The 22,052-nt window shown below is 49.5% G+C and overlaps 1 protein-coding gene across 1 annotated transcript; it reads right to left on the bottom strand.

Moving 5' to 3' along the window:
* Positions 1-1,181: 1,181 nt before the first annotated feature.
* Positions 1,182-20,899, bottom strand: SCNN1G (sodium channel epithelial 1 subunit gamma). Its single transcript, XM_083474047.1, has 13 exons — positions 20,781-20,899; positions 15,466-15,796; positions 14,018-14,321; positions 12,583-12,776; positions 11,095-11,198; positions 9,347-9,510; positions 8,110-8,211; positions 7,700-7,817; positions 6,113-6,191; positions 5,835-5,892; positions 3,546-3,607; positions 3,336-3,411; positions 1,182-2,664 (listed from the first exon to the last, which is right to left on the bottom strand). Exons 1-13 carry the CDS (start codon positions 20,821-20,823, stop codon positions 2,245-2,247), a joined length of 2,055 nt encoding a protein of 684 aa, XP_083330173.1. The 5' UTR covers positions 20,824-20,899; the 3' UTR covers positions 1,182-2,244.
* Positions 20,900-22,052: the final 1,153 nt, after the last annotated feature.

The raw sequence follows: 22,052 nt of genomic DNA on the forward strand, positions 1-22,052 counted from the left end.
TCCCCAGGGTAAAGACAAAGAAGGAAGAAGAAACGATGAGCTGAACAACCCTGCAAGCATCAGCCCAGCACTGAAGGAAGACCAAGCAGTCAGTGGAAAAAGGACATTCTAGGAAAGTTGGAGATTTCTCCTGATGTTGTCAGCCTGTGTTGCAAGCTGAGTTCCATCCCAACACCTTCTGGCAGAGATGTCCCTACTGAAGCGAGTCAAAGAGTTCCAGGATGGGCTTTGAACCAGTGACGGGACCTGTGGGAGGCTCCTGGGGCAGCCCTGCCTTTCAAGTCAGGAGAACAGGTACCAGTTCAGAAGAATGGCTTTTCTATGGCTTCTGACAGAGCCCCAGTTGTGCAAAATGCCCAGGGAGGGACCAGGTTGGGGCTAAGACTTTTTCTTACATACATGACCCTGTGTGAACTCCCTGAAACAAACTCACAGAAGCAGCAGCTGTCCAGGGTGCCATGTCTCTGCCACGTCACATTTCCCTGTAGTGCATCAGTACAGCCCCTGGCAGTTAGATGGGGCAGATATTTTTTGGAGGGCAGAGAAAGTGCCTTGAGGAACAAAACAAGGTGACCCTGTTTGCCCGCTGCTTTCCTAGGGCCATGGGGGGGGGGAGAGATGGGACTCTTTCTTTACCCCACCCTTGAGTGACACTAATATTCATCATACCCTCAGCTGCAACTGGGCATGCCACCCTCCACCATGGCTGATGTGATGTGTACACAGGTAAGACCCCCCCTCCTCCATCGCTACCTCTTTGGAAATGGTAACAGTCTCCCTGCCCTTGATTTATGATGCTGCCTGCCAAGGCAATAGCATCCAGAGGGCCCCCCCCCCAAGTTTGGGATGGTGCCGGGGGCAAACAATAGTTCCTGCCTGAGCTGAGAATCCTACACCCACCAGCCCTGCTGCCTCGTTTGCCATCAATCAACCTCACCATGTGTTTGAAAGCAGGAATGAGGCAAGGCTGAGCATCAGAAGAGTGTTTCATGACTGGAGCAAAGCAGAGAGTACGGTGTCCGGGAACTTTGTGGAGGCAGATGCTTGCACCCCTTCATTGGCTCTGGCTGGTGGAAGGACCCTGGCAGGAGTCCCTTTCAGCTTCCAGGGAGGTCCCAGATCCTTAGCTCCAGCCCTACCCGATTTCCCGGGGAAAAGATCACACATGCACAGACACAGGCTGTTCCTTACAAATATTTATTAAAGGCATTTCTCCCCTTCCACAGTTCCCAGGGGTTTGTCTCGGTTGTTAAATTATTAAGCTTAAAAACACCATCACCATATATTGCACATGAGCCAAGTCTTTTTTTCCCACTCCTTCCTGCTTGCCACCTCTGCCACGGCCCCTGCATCCAAAGGGCCCTGGATCAGGTGAAAGGGAGCCTGTCGGGAGTCCAGCCCCCTTTTCTCACAGCAGCCAGGCAGATGCCTCTATGGGGAGCCCGCAAGCAGGACCTGAGCACAACAATAGCAACAGCCTTCTCCCCACATGTGATTCCCAGCTGCCTGCATTGAGAGGTGTCCTGCCCCCCAGTATTACCAGCTTCTCCAGTGGATGGACCTTGCAAGGGAGGAGGTGGCAGCAAAATGTACCCTGATAAGTGCACCTGGAAGGGCTGGGGGATGCATGTGTGGGTGTAGCTGGGCATGGGGATGCAGGTCTTTTCAGAAGCAGGATTAAAAGGCACCCCTTGAGAGCCAAGGCTGCTCCTTCTGCGAGGTGTGCTCTCAGAACCAACCTTTACAGCTTTGGGACAAAGGCAAAATCTTGAAGGCAGCACTTAGCTCCCTTCCAGGCCAGCTGAAACCAGGGAGCTGCTTTCAGCTACAGCAAAAGGGAACCTGGATCTTACTGAACCCACAACCATCTTCGTGCCTGAGGGTCAAGGTGCAGCTGGACTTGTCCTTTCCCTAAGAAGTCACAGCTCTCTGCCACAGAGTGAGCAGCTGTTGTCTGGGGTGTCCAGGGTCATGGACTAAGCTCCCACCTCCAGACAGGAACTGCTCTCGGACACCCGAGCATCGCGACAGCAGCTGCCCCGGCAAAAAGCCTGTCTCGCCCCCAGCGAGGGGCAGAGGGGGAATTAATACAGAAACGGCATCAAGTGTCTGGCTAGCAGAATGGCAGAGCACAGAGCAGGTGCAGTTCTGTTTCGGGCAAGCAGCTTCTGTCCCCTGTCCCGCCAGAGGGTAAGTCCAGCCGCCGAGTCCAAGGAGCGGCCTTTCCTGCTGGGGTCAAGGGCATCACTGGGTTGTCCGGACCTCCAGGGTGTCATCCAGCTGCTCTGGAAAGGTGCTGGCCAGCCGCAGGGTGCTGTAGTTGGGTGGGGGGGTCCTGGGGGGTGGGTGCTCCAGCGAGAGGGGCAGGCGCATGGCTGTGTTGAAGGTGGGCAGGTCGTCGTCGTCTGCAGTGCAGGCTGGGTTGTCGTGGCCCTGCAGGCCATTTTGAGGGGTTGTTTCTGCCTCTGTCTCTTCTTCTTCCTCCTCCTCCTCTTGCTCCCTGTTCTTACCCCGCCACCACTTCTTGGCCTTCTGCCAGTGGCGGCGCAGGATGATGCAAATGGTGTCGAGGAAGAAGACCTCCACAATCTCGATGACACAGACCATGGAGCAGCTCATCCAGAGGCCCAGCTGGCCCCCAATGTTGGAGACAAGAATGACGGGCTGGAAAGGGACAGAGGGAGCACTTCGTCACCAGTTTTCCCCTGGGGGGTTTCCTGGCAGGGTTTAATTTCTACACGGAGAAGCATTTCCCTGTATGGAAACCCCAGCCTCAGGACGCTCCATGGACCACTGAAGGCTCCCCACTTCCCTGGCCACTGAAGGGACACTCTCTCCATTCCACTGCCTTCTTGCCCCACCCAACCCTGACAGAAAACACTTGGGACTGAACATGGGACCTTCTTCGTGCAAAGCAAATGGGCCCTGAATGATGGTCACTGTTGGATGCTGCTTTCTACTAAGCCAGATAAGTGGCTTGTCTTGTTCAGCAATGACTGGCAGTGGCTCTCCAGGGCTTCACGGTGTGTCTTCCTACCTGGAAACATTGCCAGGGATTGAACCTAGAGCCTTCTGCTTCCAAAGAGGGTGCTCTACGACCATGGAGCTGTGGCTCTTCTCTCCACCACACTAGGGCAAAATCTGCAGGTATGGTGGAAATGGATCCCTCTTCCTGCCTCCCTCCACCAACCCAGAGGGGGGGCAGGTTGGGGCCCATGGGGAGATGATTCCCCTTAACGGTGCCAGGATTAGCTCCTTCCTGAGCCTGAGTGGAGGAGCCCGCAAGTGTCCTCCCAGAAGGGGCTACTCAGAAGTTGGCCAAAGGCAACACTCACATCATTTGCTGGATTCTCCTTGATTTCCCTCTCGTTCAAGTCTTTGTAGAACACCACGAGGTTTGCCAGGTCTTCCCTGAGAAAATAAATTGTGGGGAGGGGGGAGAGAAGGAGAAGTGGAGCTGGATGAGGCAGGGCTGGTTGGGAAGCAACAGTGTCCCACCTAGGACAGGCAGCCATGGCTTCTTATGGGATGGGGGGGGGACTTACTTTTTAAAGGTCTCACCGCGGTTGTTCCATTTATCCCATGACAGAAGTTTGAGCATCCAATCCTTTAAAAGAAGACAGCAAGAATTAATTGAACATGCTCGAACATCAGAAAAGCCATGCTGCTGGGTAAGGATCCAGTCACAAAATCATTGAGTTAGAAGGTACTCAAAGGTTCATCTAGTTCAACACTCTGCAGTGTAGGAACCATAGCTGAAGAATCCCAGCAGATAATCCACCCACAGATAACCCTCTCCAATGAAGGAGAGCCCACCATCTTCCGAGGGAATCAGTTCCACGGTCAAACAGCTCTGACCCTCAGAAACTTCTTCCTGAAGTTCAGCCCAGCTTCCTGTTCTCTCAGTGGCTTGCCCGATGCCCCAAAGGGAAGAAACACACAAGCAGGACAATTGTGTGGTCTCCTCTGTGAGCTTGTCCTTCCCATTTGCCACCCCCCTCTCCTCAGGGCTTTGGGGGCCCCTCGAAATTGTGCTGACAAGGACCAGCCCCTGTGCCTAGGGTAGGGCCCAGACTTGCATGTGGCAGCCACCACCGCTGCCCCTTTGATGGAGGTAACCATCCCTTGGACTCCTATTCAAAAGTGCCAGGTACTAAAAATCATGGGCGGGTGGGGCGGGGCAGGGGCAGGGAGGGGCCCTTCGAAGCCCCACAGGCTGGGGCTCAGCTTAGCTGACAGCTGGCCCTGGGTCTGACTCTTGCCCTCCACTGCTTCACTCACAGCTCTTTCCTTTCCTGTCCCCGTTTTTTTCTTGTCAGCCTTTCAAACCAACTCCCTGCCTCCGTCCCTTAGCCTGGTCCTCCCATGGGGTTTAGGAGCTCCTTGGGTAGGGCAGGATTTACACATAAGAGAGGGCTTTGCATCTGATCTTGTGCCTGTGCAGGTGAACATATGAAAGGGGCACATTCTTTTTTAAAAAATCAAATGAAACAATTTGTTCAGATTCTTTAGAATACTGCGAGGAGGTGGAACAAGTCTTAATACCAGGGGACCATCTAATAGTTAATTGGGTCTTGGGGTGTTCACATTCCAGAAAAAGGAGACTGATTTGTCACAGTTTATATAATAATAATAGTAATAATAGTAATAATAATAATAATAATAATAATAATAATAATAATAATAATAAAAAATAATTAAACACCCACCCATCAGAGGTCATGGAAATAAACAACTATTTGACTTTTAGAAGACAATGAAAGCAACTTTATATAGGGAAGTTTTTAATCTTAGAATGTTTTAATATTATATTGGGAGGGATCCAAATTAGCTTGGGCCACCCGGTCTGATAGGATAATAATAATATTTAGTAATAATAATAATTTAGAGACAAGACACCACCCCAAAATAATTTATAGTCTTAATTCCCTCCAGAAGTAGAACTTCTAGATCTTTTTTTAAAAAAGTATTTTTTATTGAATAGAACTTCACAAGACAAACACATGTGTAAAAACCAAACCAAACCCAGGAGGCCATGGGATGCTACATTCACATGAAGAAATTATAAAGCTCGTTATCCGAATACTTGCGATGAGATGCAGAAAGGTAAGTGAAAAGTCCCGTCATAAGAAACGAGAGAACAAGGGGTGGGGCACACCTGACTTGCAAGATATACAGAAACACAAACCTATGACTGAAACCTATGTCTGAAACAAGGAGTACTGTACCTAGGATAAAAGGATGTGTATTGCATCAAGAATTTTTTTAAAAAATGAATTAGATGTTACTTATTCCAGTTTTCTTTACATACTTGTGGAAGGGCAACTCTTTGTATCTTGAAGCATGAAGGCAACGTCATCAGCAATTAAGCTGACGAGGTGTTACCTACTGCAAACCCCTGGATCTATCTACTGTTATAAAACTTTACAGCATTCCTTACAATATAAACCGGCCAAAAACCAAGACACGATCTTCCAAGGCTGCACTCCCACACAAATCACTTGACCTGCATTGTTCATGACCCCCAAAAGTGTTTTTTTGTTTTTGTTTTTGAAACAGTGACCAAAAGTATTTGCTTTCGAGCACCATGCCTGAAAAAGTGCAGCCCGAAATCATGTGAGATCGCGGCGGCCATTTTGGTCACTGTCTTTTTGTGAGAGAAAAAACGGGGTGTTTTTCCGGGACAGTCGACAGGTATGTTATAGCCAAGTTTTCAAGGGATAAAATGAACAGGAAGGAGGAAAGGGGGCAGCCCTCTTTTGTGCAGAAAGGGCACCACATCCTAGGCAAAGGGAGATCAAGGCAAATAGGACTTGTGGGAGGGAGACACTCACCTGGGAGGCTGAAGAAGGCCACTGGGCAAGGCTGGTGGTGAGGGTCCATTCTTTCAAGCTGGGGAGGCAAGGCAGGCATTGAGCAAGCATAGAGGAAAGGATTCAGCACCCTGATGGCTTCTCCGGGGACCCCAGTGGCAGAAGACCCGACCCTTTCACCCTTTGGAAAACCACTCAAATCAAGGATGCAGGAAGTTGCCATGGTGTAATTGGAGCCTGGAGCATTCTAGTTGTAGGGTGGTGGTAGAGGGATGGTGGGGGGGGGGGCGATGACTTACCTACAGGCCTCTGTGCAGCTCCCCTGGCAATCCAGCTGCTCCTTCACAAACTTTTCATGCTGTTTGTAGTAGCAATACACTAGAGAAGAGGGAGAGAGAAGGGAGGCTGTTAGGAGCAGCCCAGCGGGCTCCACCAATCCTGCAAAAATCCCAGCGTGGCTGGGGAAAAAGGTCTTGGGACAACCGCGGGACAGAGGCAAGCTCCCACTTTGTTGAGGAAGCATCTTGGGCAAGGAAGAGGAAGAAGAAGAAGAAGAAGAAGAAGAAGAAGAAGAAGAAGAAGAAGAAGAAGAAGAATAGTAGGAGGAGGAGGAGGAGGAGGAGGAGGAGTATGGATTTGATATCCCGCCTTATCATTACCCGAAGGAGTCTCAAAGCGGCTAACATTCTCCTTTCGCTTCCTCCCCCACAACAAACACTCTGTGAGGTGAGTGGGGCTGAGAGACTTCAAAGAAGTGTGACTAGCCCAAGCAGCTGCATGTGGAGGAGCGGGGAATCAAACCCGGTTCACCAGATTACAAGCTCACCGCTCTTAACCACTACACCATGGTGGAGAAGGCAACAAGCATGGTCTTCACTCCTGCCTTCTGCTGGGAATGAGCAAGGGGCTCCTGCCTTTGGAAACCTCCTGAGAAGCTGCTGCAGGAAGGGGACTGTGAGCAACATCAAGGAGAGGGGGTGTTCCTGGGACCCAAGAGAAACGGGTCCAACCTCCTTGCTATTTTTGGTATGGCTAGAACAGAGTCATCTTGTTAATGCAATCTGGCTTTATTTATAGCTCCGAAATGTGGGTGTGAGTGTTTTTCTTGTATGTTGCTATATTTGCTGTTACGTTGTTGTTTCAGGATGCTATTGTGAAATTGTTCCTGCAATGGGTGATTCCTGAGATGCAATTCCGGCTTGAAGAGCTGCTTTGGGCACGATTCTTTTTATGGAAGGGTGGCATAACAAAGGAGATTCCAACTAAAGAAAGGGATTCCAGCTAAACACCAGGAAGAACCTTCTGGCGCTAAGAGCTGTTTGACAGTGGACAGCTCTTAGCGCCTCTGGACAGAAGCGGATTTAGCGGAGCACGACTGGTTCACCTGCACTGGGTGCTGAGCTGAGAGGACACTGCAACAATGGGGGGGGCACTGAATTTTGGAATTGCTACTGAAATTTGAAAGCCCAAAGTTCACCACTGCATCGGAAGGTGGTGGGTTCTCCTTCACTGGAGTTTTGAAAGCAGTGGTTGGATGGGCATTGGGTGGCCCTTGGGGCCCCTTCCAACTCTTTTAATTCTATGATTCTATACTAATAACATGATGATGACGATGGATTATGAAGGGCAGCTTGGCAGCAGGCCATGTACGCAGATGTGTGTGGAAGGCGAGAGGGCAGCAGGAGCCTCTTCTTGCCTAAAGTCTGGTTTAGGCCCAGAGCTATGGCTTCCCAAGGAAGGGTGTTTTCTCCTGAAATTATGGATGGCAACAAAGAGCTCACATTGGACTCAAGGCAGAGTGGGATGCACTCCTGGAAAGAGACGTCTCAGAGAAACTTAAGCCCCCTCTGGAGGAGGGGGGCAGGTGGAGTGATGGGAAGACTTACTCCAGTCTGGATATTTCTTGTAGTTGCAGAACTCGGCATTATCGGGCAGGGGCTGGGCGTACTGGGCACAGCCGCACTTTTTCACCATCTCATTCTGGAAGCAGGAATGGAGGCAGGTCTGCGAGGGGGAGAAATCAAGCAGGGTGTCTGTCAGTGCCCTCCAGATGTTGTGGACTACAACTCCCATGAGCCCCCAGCCAGCATGGTCATTTTGGACTACAATTTCCATCAGCCCGAACCATTGCGGTTGCTGGTGCAGGCTGCGTGAAACCATGAGGCAGAGAGGTCCTGGGGCTCCAGGCTGCATGGGTGCAATTTACTCCCCCCCCCCCCCCGTATTCCTTGGGGGTATGCAAGAGCATGGGATCACTTCTCATACTCCCACACCCCGGCCACCACACATGACTCACCTGCAAAGAGTAGGTTTTGTTCTTGTATAGCTTCTTTACATTGACGTCAGACCCATCCTCTTTGCAGTTGCTGTATGGATAGCCGAGTCTTTTGGACTTTGTCTGTGGGTCAGAAAGGAAGAACTCTGTTGGTATGAGCCTGCCAAGGTGGGGTGTGTGATGGGAGAGGGGTGTGTGGGGCAGGGAAGAGGCATCCTGGGTTGCGCTTGTGCTTCTTCCTTTAACCCCAGAGGTGTGGGTGCTGGAAAGGCACTTTGCACATGCTCAGGTGCACTCTATTGTGTGCTATCAGGATTTTCTATCCCAAGAGGCCAAAGCCAGGCCTGGCATCCCAAAGGAGGTTTGGCAGGATTTACATCCTGAAAGATCAGTAATAAATAAATAAAAATACTTGGCAATGCCCAGGATTGAAGCAGATGTTGTACCTCTGAAGTATGGATGAACTCCCTCATAAGACCTGACAATGTCTTATGTATATCTAATATTTCATTGGGTAGACACTTCATAGTTTCACTTTCGGGGGTGGAGTGAACATCTGTGGTCCTCCAGGTATTGCTGGACTCCAGGCCCCATCATTGGCCATGCAAGTTGAGATCTTTTTTTCCTTTTAATGCAGCCCTGACCCTTAGTCACAGCCACACAGGACAAAGAACATGGCAAAGAAAGTCTCTTCCAAAACGGCCTCCAGCCAGGGCAGAGCTTTCCAAAGTGTGTGCTGCGATACATTAGTACATCAGCTCAGTGTATAGGTGTGTCACACTACAGTGGTATCTCAGGTTACAGGCGCTTCAGGTTACAGACGCTTCAGGTTACAGACTTCGCTAACCCAGAAATAGTACCTCGGGTTAAGAACTTTGCTTCAGGATGAGAACAGAAATTGCGCCCCCACGGCGCAGCGGCAGCAGGAGGCCCCATTAGCTAAAGTGGTGCCTCAGGTTAAGAATGGTTTCAGGTTAAGAACAGACCTCCAGAACAAATTAAGTTCTTAACCTGAGGTACCACTATATTACAATTTATGTATGTGTCCGTATCACTTATAAGGGGTTAGTTTAGCCTCCTGGTTTGCTAATAAAACTGCACTACTGTGTCGTGAAATGATGCATGTCTAAAAAGCATGCCACCAACATGAAAAGTTTGGAAAGCTCTGAGCACTGGACAGCCGTATGTTGGGAGGGGGGTTTCCTGGACACCCGAGAGCAGAATCTGCCCAGGGTTCTGCTCCAGCAGCACCACTCACAAAGTGCATCCCGATAGAGGTGGCTGTGGCCGTCTCTATCTCAGTGCCGACGTCTTCGATGAAGGGATATTCATCCTGGCCGTGAATCACTATCTTCGCTCCCGTAGATGTCACCAAGAAAGGGTTGTACTCTGCTTCATTTATATACAGGATCACCTGCAGCCCTGTGTAAAGGAAGGAGCACAGGATTAGGCCAGTCTAGTGGAAGGTACGGGACCAAGAGAGGCTCTGGAGGAAGAGGAGGAGAAGGCCCTGTGGGGACGGGGGCCAAAAAAAGTCAGGGCACACGGGATGAGACTTGCCAGCTAAACTATTGCGTCTCCCGTTCTCTCCTTTGCTTCTCTGCGCAGCACCTGAAGCAGCTAACAAAATAAGCTAATGCACCTTTTTTAAAAAAAAAATAGCAGCGAAAAATTTAGCCAAACCAAAATGTAAAAATCCATGCAGGCAGACAGATCAGTCTGCTGAGTTTGGGCAAAGCCAGGCAATTACTTGGCAGTGCAAAACGGTGGTCAGCCGCAAACCTGGGTATATTAGATTTCTACGTTGCTTTCCACTACAAAAGTCCCGAAGCAATTCACAATCGAAATCTTTAAACAATAAAAAAAAAAATCATGCAAATGTTAATAAAAACAGATCTAACAGTAGAATCATATCAGTGTTGCTGCCCCAACTCCTCGCAAAAATATAGCACATTTGGAACCAATGATAGCAGGTTTGGCCCCAGGTGAGCCTCCCTGAAGGAGCGTTCCATAGGCAGCGAACTACAGCAGAGAAGGCTCCATTCTCTCATCAACACCCTCCGAAACTCCCTCGGAGGTGGCACGTGTTGATGTCCAGGTCTGGGCAGATTTACCAGGGGGAAATGAGGTCCTTTACAAGCCAGAAGGTCTCAGCTAAAGTGGCAGCGACTGGTACAGGAAATCCCCTAATGTGTATTTGCTTGCAAAATTGTGAACTTAAGCCCCTCAAGAGCAGTGCTTTTTTCTGGGGGGGGGGGCCAGGAATGTAGGGGTACACATACAGATTCACACCAGTCCACTAGGGACCAGCTACCCAGACAAGTAATATTTCAAATGTCAAATCTTAATGGTGGAAAAGAGGCTTGGATGCAAGATTCAGGTCAGGTAAGACCATCCATGGAGGGGAGGAAGGGGGCAGGGTGGGAGAAGCAGCAGTTGGATGCAGCTGGGACTTTGTAGGCTTCCCTTAGTTAGCTAGTTAGGTTTCCCCCCCATAAAATTTATCCACTGCTTGGTTGTAAAACTCTCTCTCTCTCTCTCTCTCTCTCTCTCTCTCTCTCCCCTCAAAGCAGTTTGCAAAGAGGAAAATACAATAAAGTTATCACTAAAAGCATCTCTTGACAACATTTGAAAGAGAAAAACAGCAATAAACTAAAACAGATTAAAACATACATCCACATTCTACATGTCTGGGTAGGCTTGCCTAAACAAAACTGGTTTTAGCAGGTGCCAACGAGAGTACAGTGAAGCCTGACTGATAGCAATAGGCAGGGAGTTTCCAGAGTGTAGGTGCTGCCACGAGGAAAGGCTGATTTCTTGCAAATGTGGAGTGGGTGTTAGGTGGCATCTGTAACAGGATCAGTTCTGCTAGTTGAAGTGATCGAGTGGACATGTTCTCTTAGCACTCTGCATAGAGGCTACAGAGCTCAGGACAAGAATCTAGGTCCACCCACACCTACTCACAACTGAGATCAAACAGGCAAACTGTCTGGAGGGCTCCTTTACCATATTCACTGCCTCCGGTGGTTGTGTTCAGGATGCTTCCGTTCTGCCCACTGTTGAAGGTATAGCAGTTCCCGTGCATCGGATGGTGGAATGTCGTGAAGTTCCTGGCGCCGACCAAAGACATATTTATTTTTCAAAAGCACTTCACCCCACCTACTGTAGATAAACTCAACAAAAGAGCTTAAATTGCCCAATTAACATGAACTGCATTAAAAATAAACTGTTTCTGCAGGGACTTTTGTTCAGCTTCCGAACAGACAAGGACAAAGAGTTTTGAAATTATTTGGGTGATGCCCAACTCTTAAAAAATGTCATGGGGAGTGGGAGGCAGCAAAGAGGGATCTTTCTGGGGGAGGTGTGGAGGGTGTCGACACAAGAACAGCCCCTCTCAGTGATGGCTCTACAGGGAAGAATGCCTGGCACCATCAACTTAACCCTGGGGCCAGGCAAAAAACGTTTATATTCTGCTAGACCTTTGGGTTTTCATTATTTGTGCCCTCCTTCAGTGGGTGGGATGTTTCGGTCCTGCCTTTTAAAAATATGAATGAGTTTTAGGTTTCCATTTTATGCTGATTTTAGAATCATATAATCATAGAGCTGGAAGGATCTCCCAAGGGACATCTAGTCCAACCCTTTGCAATGGAGGAATCACAACAAAGGAATCCCTGACATAATGTACTGGTATGTGTTATTTATTTCTGTTGCTGTTCTAAGTCACTTTGAGTTATTCTGTGAAAAAAAGAGAAACTAATAAGTTTAATGAGTAACAACAACAACAACATCTTAAGGGTATATGGTCCCCACTGAGAACATCTGGCGAGCACCAGATTGGGGAAGGATGGGTTAATGCAACAAGTGGCTAAGCAGGAATGGTGGGTTGAGTCGAGTGACGACTAGGCTTCCGCTTGCAATGGCAAGATCTTTGGCATGACTCACCACTACCCAGTTGGGAACCTGAACAGGCCTGTTCTCCCCACAGATTGATGGGGAAACAGATGCTTTGGGGAGGCAGATCCCAGAGGGTGGGCTGTAAGGCTGCCACCTGGAAACCACAAGGCAGACCAGGTGGGTTGCCATGCAGAAACATCTATATATGCAGTCCTAAGCTAATGGGTGAGATGACATTTTGGACACTGCTGCAGAAAGGGCACTGCCCTCGTGGCTTCTGTTCTGTACTGCCTCAAATGTTCACCAGCAGAAGAACTCAGCTAAAACCTGCTCCAGCCACCGACCTTCACAAACCGTGAAGGCTTGAAAGGTGGTCCTTAAAAAGACACACATGAGGCCAGAGAGCTCTGCAGTCAACACCTGTCCAACTGCACAAGGCCAATTTGGTGTGTATCTCACTTCTGTCTGGCCTCGCCAAGGATGCTAGAGAAAAGCCCCTATTAAACTTCCCATATCTAAAGCACTTTTAATTTGCATTAGACATGTTCCACCTCCAGTGCTGGAGCATGCTCTGCCCCCGCTCTGTTCCCAGTGACTGACCTGGCATCGCAGGAACGGCCGTCAAAGAAGCAGCTCAAGATGAGCTCCTCTGCCGAGTAGCTCATGTTCACTTTCTCTTCAGCACTGATTTGGGCCATGATGTTCATGTAATGCAGCTTGTACCACTCCTGGATGGCGTTGACACCCGAACTGAAGGTGTAAAGGGCACAGTCACTCTTGTTGTGGGAGTCACACTGGAAGGAAGAGAAAGCAGGGGCTCAGGCAAGCAGGCAGGCCAAGGGGCTGCCCCACAGATGCATACGCTGCCTTGCAGTGTGGAAATAGGTAGGTGGCTCAGCACAGAATAGCGCGGTGCAGTGGCTAAAGTGTTGGCCTAGGACCCGGGAGACCAGGGTTCAAATCCTGACACTCAAGCCATGAAGCTCACTAGGTGTGACCATGGGCCAGTCACTGCCTCTCGGCCTCATCTGCCTCGCAGGTTTGTTCTGGGCATTAAATGAGGAGGGGGAGAACCACGTTGGGTGGGATAGCAATGCAACAAATAAAATGACAATAGTCATTCAGAAAGAGAGAGAAGGCATGAGCACAATCCTCAGATGCCTGGACCCAGAAAGAAAATCTCTCTGATCCAGCCTTGGAACTGTGGGTGACTCGTTACTCTGCAGGCAAGACATATTCAACTGTGAGACAGGAGGGACACCTTGTCGCATTTGTTTGTTGAGCTAATTAATGTGTATACAGTATTTATATTTGTTTGCAGTAGGATTTATAACCTGCTTTCTGCCTCAATTGGAGATGCCCAAAGTGGAGAACAACCAAGGTTGCCTGGCAGGGGCTTCCGCTGAGCAGGGGCTACAACAGGAAAGCCCCCAACTCACTCCAGGCTGCTGCCAGCCACATTTCAGGAGGCAAGTGGCACCTTTTCCTATGGTGAAGTTCTGGGCACAATCCAAGGTGCAGGTCTGAGCCTGCGAAGGGCACTTGTTGAGCTCACAAGCCTGTCCACTGCCCTCCAGATGGACTACATCTCCCAGCAGCCCTAGCACCACATGGCCGCTTCATGCTGGGACTGATGGGAGATGTAGTCCAAAACCTCTGGAAGGCACTGGGTTGAGGAAGGCTGTGGCCATGGGGATGGAAAATGATTCGGAAAAAGCCCCAAAGGCACTGCATGGGGCTCCCCATCTCCTAGAGTTCCCTCCTGCCTGTGCCAAGCCCGCCGGCCCCAAATGTAAGGCTGTCACCCGACTCAACAGAGCTGATTAAATTTTGTTTAATCGGTTGCCATCAATTTGATTTTAACTAATTTTTATAATGAAATATTTTTAGAATGTGTTATTATTTGATTCTTTATTTGATTGTTGTTAGCCGCCCTGAGCCCGGCTTTGGCTGGGGAGGGCGGGATATAAATAAAAATTTATTATTATTATTATTATTATTATTCTCCCATAGGCCACAGAGCAAGGCGACTCACCAGCTGGAATCCTACAATATCCTGGGGGTTCTTGACGCTGACGATGCTGGAGCCCCCCGAAATGATGTTGGCCTCCATGCGCCGTTTGGAACCAGAGGAGGGATTTGGAAAAGGCTGCTGGTGTGTGAGGTTGTCTAAATTCGTCAAGGGAAAGTATCTGTGGAATTTCCTGTCCTCCCTTGGCTCAGGATCACCAGCATCACGACGCTCCCTGATATTACTTCCAGAAAAGTCATACAAGGACCTCAGCGCGTTCTCTGTCTCTTTGTCCAGCTCGGCCAGGTGTTTCTTGATGGCACTGTACCTACCGGGAGACAGACAGGGGATCTTGTTGCTACAGGGGGCAAGATCTTTTGCTACAAGGAGAACGGGGAGGGGGGCCCCCTGTTAAAATCAGATAGCCAGGATCTGGGTGCATCCACTCAGCCCAGCACTGGGCTCAAGGACCAAGACTGACACACGATTATTTTAAAGCAGACTTGTGCTTCAAAGTGGGAAGGATAAACAGCTGCCACTCATCACTCAACAGTCCAAAGATCTTCCTGCACTTTTGACACTAGGAAATATGTCTTATAATCACCCACCTTGCTTGGATATCTATTTGGGCATAAGATCTGCTTATATCAATAGGTATGTTTAATTTGGATTGATGGATTGTTACTTACTGTGACAACCCGACAAACAAGAACATAAAACGCCACTTTTCGATGAATGTAAAATCACCCCACCCACTCCCATAGTCCAGCAGCAAGATGACACAAGCCCCATAGGGATCAGGTTCACAAGCCGGACATTTAACAGTAGCCTACTTTGCAGGGTTATTGTCAATATTTCTGGGGCGATTAACATTCGTTACTATTTTATTGTACACGTCCCTCACGGCATGATCCTATGCAATGCAAATTGCAATGGAAATGTTATTATTATTCAAAACTCTCAGAGCGTCTTACAAACCACAAGACACAAAATACATGACATTCCACCATGGCAATTCTCAAACAAGTCCAAAGAGATTGTTAACCAAAATACAACTGCAACCGCCACACTTGTGTCACAGGTTTGCAGGGCAACATTTCCTACTTTGGGCATTTTCAAGAGAAGGAAGAATCCCTCCTAAAAGATGATTTTACTTGTTTCCCCAAAGAGGCCGGAGAGGCCTCCCTATGCAGGGAGATCCACAGGTGAGGTGCAGGGCTGCTTTAGGGGATCTTAAAGACCAGGGCAGGGAACTGTGAATTGGAGCTCTCTGAGCGCTCCAAATAATAATTAAATGCTGCTGTTATAAGTTGCCATTATTTATTCCACCCAAGGCGTCACCTCCCTGACTCCACATTCCAAGTTCTTGAGCAGGACTGTGCTGAAAGCAGCCTGGCCTGATCCTGACCCTTCGCTGTCCCTGTCCACTGGCAGGCTTGGGGGAGCTTTCCTGGATGCTGAGCCTCACTTACTTGTAGGGGTTGATGTTACAGATGGTGACGGCTGGGAAGGGGAGTGCGTGGAACTGGACCGTGACAGAGACAGAGGCTTTGTAGTAGTTGAGGACCAGCTGAGTGCAGTACCACAGGATCAGTCCCACGGCGGTCAGCGTGAGCAGGATCCACAGGAAGCGGCGCAGGCGCCCCCGCGAGACCACGATGCGTCGACAGCCGTGGGTGTTGGTGTTCATGCAGTACCAGTGCATCAGCTCCCGTAAGGTAGGCGCCTGGGGGCCGGTCACGGGCAATGTCTTCTTGAGCTTGGCCTTGATCTTCTTGGCAGGCGCCATGCTGATGGCCGACACTTTGGAGGGGGAAACACAAAGCAAAAAGCAAGGATATTGCAGGCACTGGATATTGTAGAGCAGTGTTAGAAACTCAGATATATAAGCTAGGCACCCAGTGGCTCCTTAAACCAAGGTTGGAGTCGCCAAAACGGAACGTCTAGTTGCCATTTGAGGGCAAGATGGCTCTAAAGTCTTCTTTTTCAGATGATGGACTGACTGTGATCCTCAGTTAAACATATTTCAAGTTTAGATGGCAACCTTGAGCTAGGTTAAGAGCTTTGAGAACTTAAAAGAAGAAAAGTGACTTGAAACCGGGAAAGCCCACATATATATTGGCCTATTTCAACCTCTTTTTCTTTAATGGTGTCTCTTCTGGCTCAGGCTGCACAGAAGAAGCATTTTGGTTCCAGAAACGCATTCCAATTGTGCAGATAAAATATAACTGATAGAATTCTACAGGATCGGGTATTGGTGTGTGAAAACAACCCAGATCCAATGATCTCCAGATGGTGGAGATGTCAGGTGCTATCCTGGCGCTCAGGCATCTTCACTTGGTTGCAAGTGGTTGAAAGCCAGGTGCAAAAACACTGTTGTAGAGCAGGGATGTCCAACAGGTCAATCGCAATCTACTGGTAGATCCCCAGGAGGTTTTGGTAGATTGCGGCTGATCTCTGGTTCCCTTTCCTTAGGGTCACTAAAACTGACTCCTGCCCTGCCCTCCATTGTTATTTGACCTCTAGAAGGGAAGACGGAGCTTTCTCTGTGCTGCTGTTTTCATCCACAGCAATCTTTTTGTGAGTGACTTTACCCCTTTGTCCCTTGCCTTTAATCCACCCCCATGGAAGTTCCCCTCCCAAAAAAGCTATTTTTAACTTCTAAAAACGCTCAACAACTTTGAGCTGAATCCCCCCCCCCCAAAACAGGGGCAGATCACTGCCAGTTTTTAATTCTGAAAGTAGGTTGCAGTCTCTTGAGAGTTGGCCACCCCTGTTGTAGAGGATATTGTACAGTTGGAAAAGGTTCAGAAGAGGGCAAGCAAAATGATCAAGGGGATGGAGCAACTCTTCCTATGATGGAAGGTTGCAGCGTTAGGGACTTTTTCATTCAGAGAAAAGGTGAGTCAGAGGTGAATTACAGAATTGCAGAGTTGTAAGGATCATCTAGCCCAGGAATATGTAGTTGCCCCATACAAGGATTGAACCTGCAACCTTGGCATTATCAGCCCCATGCTCTAACCAACTGAGCTATCCAGACCAGAGGTTTATAAAATTCCACATAGCATTGAGACAGTCATCACACTAGAACTTGTGCACACCCAGGGAAGATGAACATTGGAAGACTCAGAACAGAACAGACAAAAGGAAGTCATTCTTCCAGCAGCACATAGCTAAGCTGTGGAACTCACTTCCACAGGAGGCAGTGATGGCCACCAACCTAGGCAGCTTTAAAAGAGGATTAGGCAAATTCGTGAAGGAGAGGGCTGTCAGTGCTACTGGCCATGATGCCAATATCCTGCCCCCATGTTGGAAGGCTGTAATACTTCTGAATACCAGTTGCTGGAAACCACAGGAGGGGAGAGGGCTCTTGTGCTCAGGTCCTGCAACGAGCTTTCCTGTAACGAGCTTCTGGTTGACCGCAGGAAGAAGAGGATGCTGCACCAGAAAGTCCCCATTGGCCTGACCCAGCAGGTTCTTTTGACGTTCTCATGGCAGGCTTAATCAGAAAACCTGTGCTGCACATCTAAAACCAGCCACAAACCTGTTTAAACTGTCAGAGGCCCCAGCTGAGCCACAGATACCCGTTGAGCCTTTAATAATACAAACACAGTGTCAGCAGGGACCTCAGAGGACATCTAGGCTAACCCTTTGCCAATGCTGGCACTCCACTGCTGTAGCCTCCCTGAAAGGGGTCTCTCCCCCCCCTGCCCCTTCTGACACTTGCTGGCCCCTCCTTCCTACTCCTAGAGCTGTTTTGTTCTTAAAACCACAGCCTTCCATTTGTGCTGTGTGTTCAGTACACCAAGACCAACCTCTGAGATGGGGAGGGGACCAAATAAAGACAAATATTCCTTTTCCCCATGGTAAGACTCAGGCCTGGCCCGACTTTTATATTGCTGTATACCACCCTGATAATTTTAGCAGAGGGAGGTCTATAAAAATACTCTTGGTAAATAAATAAAGTAAGAGTCAGGCCACTCCCCCTGTTAAAAGCCATAGGGAACAATCATCACAATGACTGGCTACTTGAGAACATTTCCTAGAACTGCGTAGGTCAGTTGGCATTGAATTTAAAAAAAAATTCCAAGAGTTGACTGAAAGTGAAAGGGGAGGAGGACCTCTGCTGAATCTCCCCGGAGCGTTTGTTTGCACAGGATGGGGCTGGTGGCACATTGAATGCCCAATGTCTGGCTGAGACCAACCAGGCCTCTCCCTCTCCCTCTCCCTCTCCCTCTCCCTCTCTCTCTCTCTCTCTCTCTCGTGTGTCAGTCTGTGCTTTATCCTCACAACAACCCTGTGAGGTGGGCTAGATGGAGAGGCAGTGACTGGCCCAAACTCACCCAGTGAGATTCATGACGGAATGAGGATTTGAACCCTGGTCTCCCAGGTCCCCAGTCCAGCGCACTAACCATTGCACCACACTGCACCTGTTTACTCTGCATCCCACATACACCTACTGCGGGTTTGGAAAGTGGTTTACACACAACACTACTCATATGCCATACCAATCCTGCCGTTTCTTATAAAATACCGCAACCTGACGCATTTCCCCTGAAACCAACTTCCATCTGAACGGAGGAAAACCCCCCGCATAACTGTGTTTTAAGCTAGCAATTTATGCTAAGACTCCCTGTTTTCAGTGAGTTGAGGACTGTGTATGCCACAAGACAAGGAGAACCTCCAGTTGCTGTCTTGGTCCCAAAATACAGGTGGCCAAGAATATTTATATATTTATTTCATAAAATTTACATGCCACTCGGAAATCCTCAAAGCAGCTTACAAAGAGTATATAAAAGGGTATGTGGCAGGCCTAGATAGAGGAGTTGCTACAGTTTGAAGAATTTTGTGAAACTCTGAGGCTTCATTCTCCCTATAGCTATGGGTTCAGCCCGAGGATATCTGTTTTGTTTTGATTCCTGAAATGGGTTCTCTCAGTAGCAAACACCTGCTTCCCATCAACACCTTTTATAGACTGGGATGAAAAGCCGTCTTTAAGATGCACGCACCTCTGGGAATTCCAGTGGTTCCAGGGGACCTTTTCCCACCCAGGGATTACCTTAGAGGCCAGAGGCTTCTCTGCTGATGGTACACAGTTCAGGGCAGCCCCTTCCAGCCACCCCCCATACGCAAAGGGACCTGCCCCCCAGCTGGGAATCTCACTTTAGCCCTAGAGAGAGCCAGCATGGCACAGTGGTTAGTGCTGGGCTAGGACTTGTGAGAGAGCTTCACTGGGGGCCAGTCATTGCCTCTCAGCCTAACCAACCTCACAGGGTTGTTGCGGGGATTAAATGAGGAGGGGGATGCTGCATTGAGCTCCTGGGAGAAAAAGGTGGCATATAAATGAAACAGATACATAAGAATAAAAGGTGGAACAACCTTCCTTCCTCTCTCCTCCCTGCTCTCCAATCTCCAGAAAGAAAGGGAAGAAGGAAATTTCATGGGGAATCAATGAGCATTGCTGTTATATCCCTCATACAACCCCATCTTCCTGTGACACCATCAGGAAGAAATGGTGCCACCTGGGATGTAAGGAAGTCTTCTGAGCGATGGAGGAGGAAGACAGGAAGCCCCCCTTCGACTGAGTCACTTGAGCTCAGCACTGTCAACACTGACTGGCAGGAGCTCTCCAGGATTTCAGACAAGAGTCTAGTCTGTGCTTGGAGATGTCAGGGGGCCTGGAGGCAAGACAAGCAGCTCCAACTGTGGCAGATGAAACACTGGGGAGACCCCCTCTTCTACCTGGGGAGGGCTAGTTAAAATGGTCGGCTCCGGATTCCTGTCCCCCATCCCCCGCCTCTCCATCCACCCCTTGGAGAGGGCAGACGTCTGCCCTGGGAGAGCCTCACTGCAGAAGGGTAAGAACGCCAGAAGAGCCCTGCAGTGCTGGATGAGGCCAAAGGGGGCCCATCTGGTCCAGCCTCCTGGTCTCTTCTGTGCCTCTTCTGTGAAACCCTCAAGCAGGACCTGAGCGTAAGAGTAGCACTGCACCCCTCCTGTGGTGTTAAGCAACCGGTGTTCGGAATAAATATATAAGCAAATTATAGAATCATAGAGTTGGAAGGGACCCCAAGGGTCATCTAGTCCAACCCCCTGCAATGCAGGAAACTCAGCTATGGCATCTATGACAGATGGCCATCCAACCTCTGCTCAGAGGCGTAGCGTGGGGGGTGCAGGGGGGGCCGGCCGCACCGGGCGCAACATCTGGGGGTTAGGGTTAGGGGGCGCAAATCCACGGGTTAGGGGGCACAAATTACTTGCCTTGCCCCGGGTGCTGACAATCCACGCTACGCCACTGCCTCTGCTTAAAAACCTCCAAGGAAGGAGAGTCCACAACCTCCCGAGGGAGACTGTTTCACAGTCGAACAGCTCTTACTGCCAAAAGTTTTTTCCGTATGTTTAGTCGGAATCTCCTTTATTGAAGCCATTGGTTCCAGATCTATCCTCCAGAGCAGGAGAAAACAAGCTTTCGCTTGCAAAAGAGGGCTCGATAGAAGCCGTCGATAGCCTTCCCCTCCATATACAGTATTAGCTCAATCTTCTTTTAATGCCACGCCACCCAAAACAGGGGCACTCGCTGCCTCCTGCGGCAGCGAGTTCCATAGTTTGCCTTACTTTTGCCTGTCCTAAATCTCCCCACAACCCTCCGGTCGAGGCTGGCTCCCCGCCCCCGGTTTGGACCCTCGAAGGTGGGCGCGCCTCCAGTCTCCCTCCCAACCCAGGCAGCTGCACTTCCCAGCTTCCAGAAGCGCCCCAGAGAGCAGACCTCGTCTCCTCCGCGTCTCACCTGCGGGGCCGTGGTTGAGGCTGAGAGCCGGCTGGGGCTGCATGGCGAGGCTGGCGAGGGCGCAGCTCCTACTGCGGGATGCCGCGGCTGGCTCTGCTCTGCCCCGGCCGCCCCAGCCCGCCCCCGGCCGGCCGCCACGCCTTCGCCAGGCTCGGGTTGCAATACGCGCCCGCCGCCCCGCGAGCTCGAGGCGCCCCCTGCAGGTTATTCGCCGCCCTGCCGTGCCACTCGCCCGCCGCTCCCTGCCCTGCAGCGGCCCCTGCCGGCAGCAAGCGTAGGAGCAGGCGGGCGTAACCCTGGTCCAGCAGTGGAACAGAAAGAAAGGATTATGGTGTTTGTTTGTTTGTTTGTTTGTTTGTTTGATTGATTGATTGAAAGAAGGAAAGAAAGAAAGTCTTGATCCATATCGTCAAAGTGGAGCAGCAGCTTTATATTATGCTGCACTGATTTGCTTCATGGTTATGTAGTTATTTAAAATACTTTTAGCCCTTTCTTAAGGGTGGAACCCCACCCCAGGGGATGTTACATAGTTTGAAACTATATAATACAACTGCAGATATATATCAGTAAGAAAAGCCAAAAGAATGCAAGGAAACATCCACCCTCCTTGAAAAAGACAATCCAGTACATAACTACAGCCAAAGCCAATCAACAACTGAAAAGATCAAACTCAGGAAAAGCCAGTGAAAAGAAGGGAATCTTTACCACCCCTGCCAGCCTGGTGCCCTTCAGCTGTTTTGGACTACAACTCCTATCAGCCCCTTGAAGCAACATGGTCCTCTGTCTCCCTCCTGCCTAACCTATATGCTCTCAGAGATGGGCAAGTGAGGCAAGGTAGAGGTGAGATGGACCTTTGAATAATTTGGTCCAAACCATTTAAGGTTTCAAAGGTCAAAAGCATCACTTCAGAGTAGACCAAGAAAATTGTCAGAAGAAGAAACAAACATTTTTCATCCCATAAATATTCTGGGTTTGGGGTTTATTCCTGTCCCTTGCTTTTGTTGCAGGATAGTGCAGAAGTTAGCAATAATGGCAATAATATGGTAACATTGGGGAAAGCAATGGAGGGTCTAGTATAAACCACCAGTAATGTGCTTACATTGATTATATCAATGATGTGTCACAAAATACTCCCCTGCCCCCACAAAAGAGTCTGGAGCAGGGGTAGGCAACCTAAGGCCCAGGGGCTGGATGCGGCCCAATAGCCTTCTAAATCTGGCCCGCAGATGGTCCGGGAATCAGCGTGTTTTTATATGAGTAGAATGTGTCCTT

The sequence above is a fragment of the Podarcis liolepis genome (genome assembly GCF_965112155.1).
Source record: "Podarcis liolepis genome assembly, chromosome: 14".
Lineage (NCBI taxonomy): Eukaryota > Metazoa > Chordata > Lepidosauria > Squamata > Lacertidae > Podarcis > Podarcis liolepis.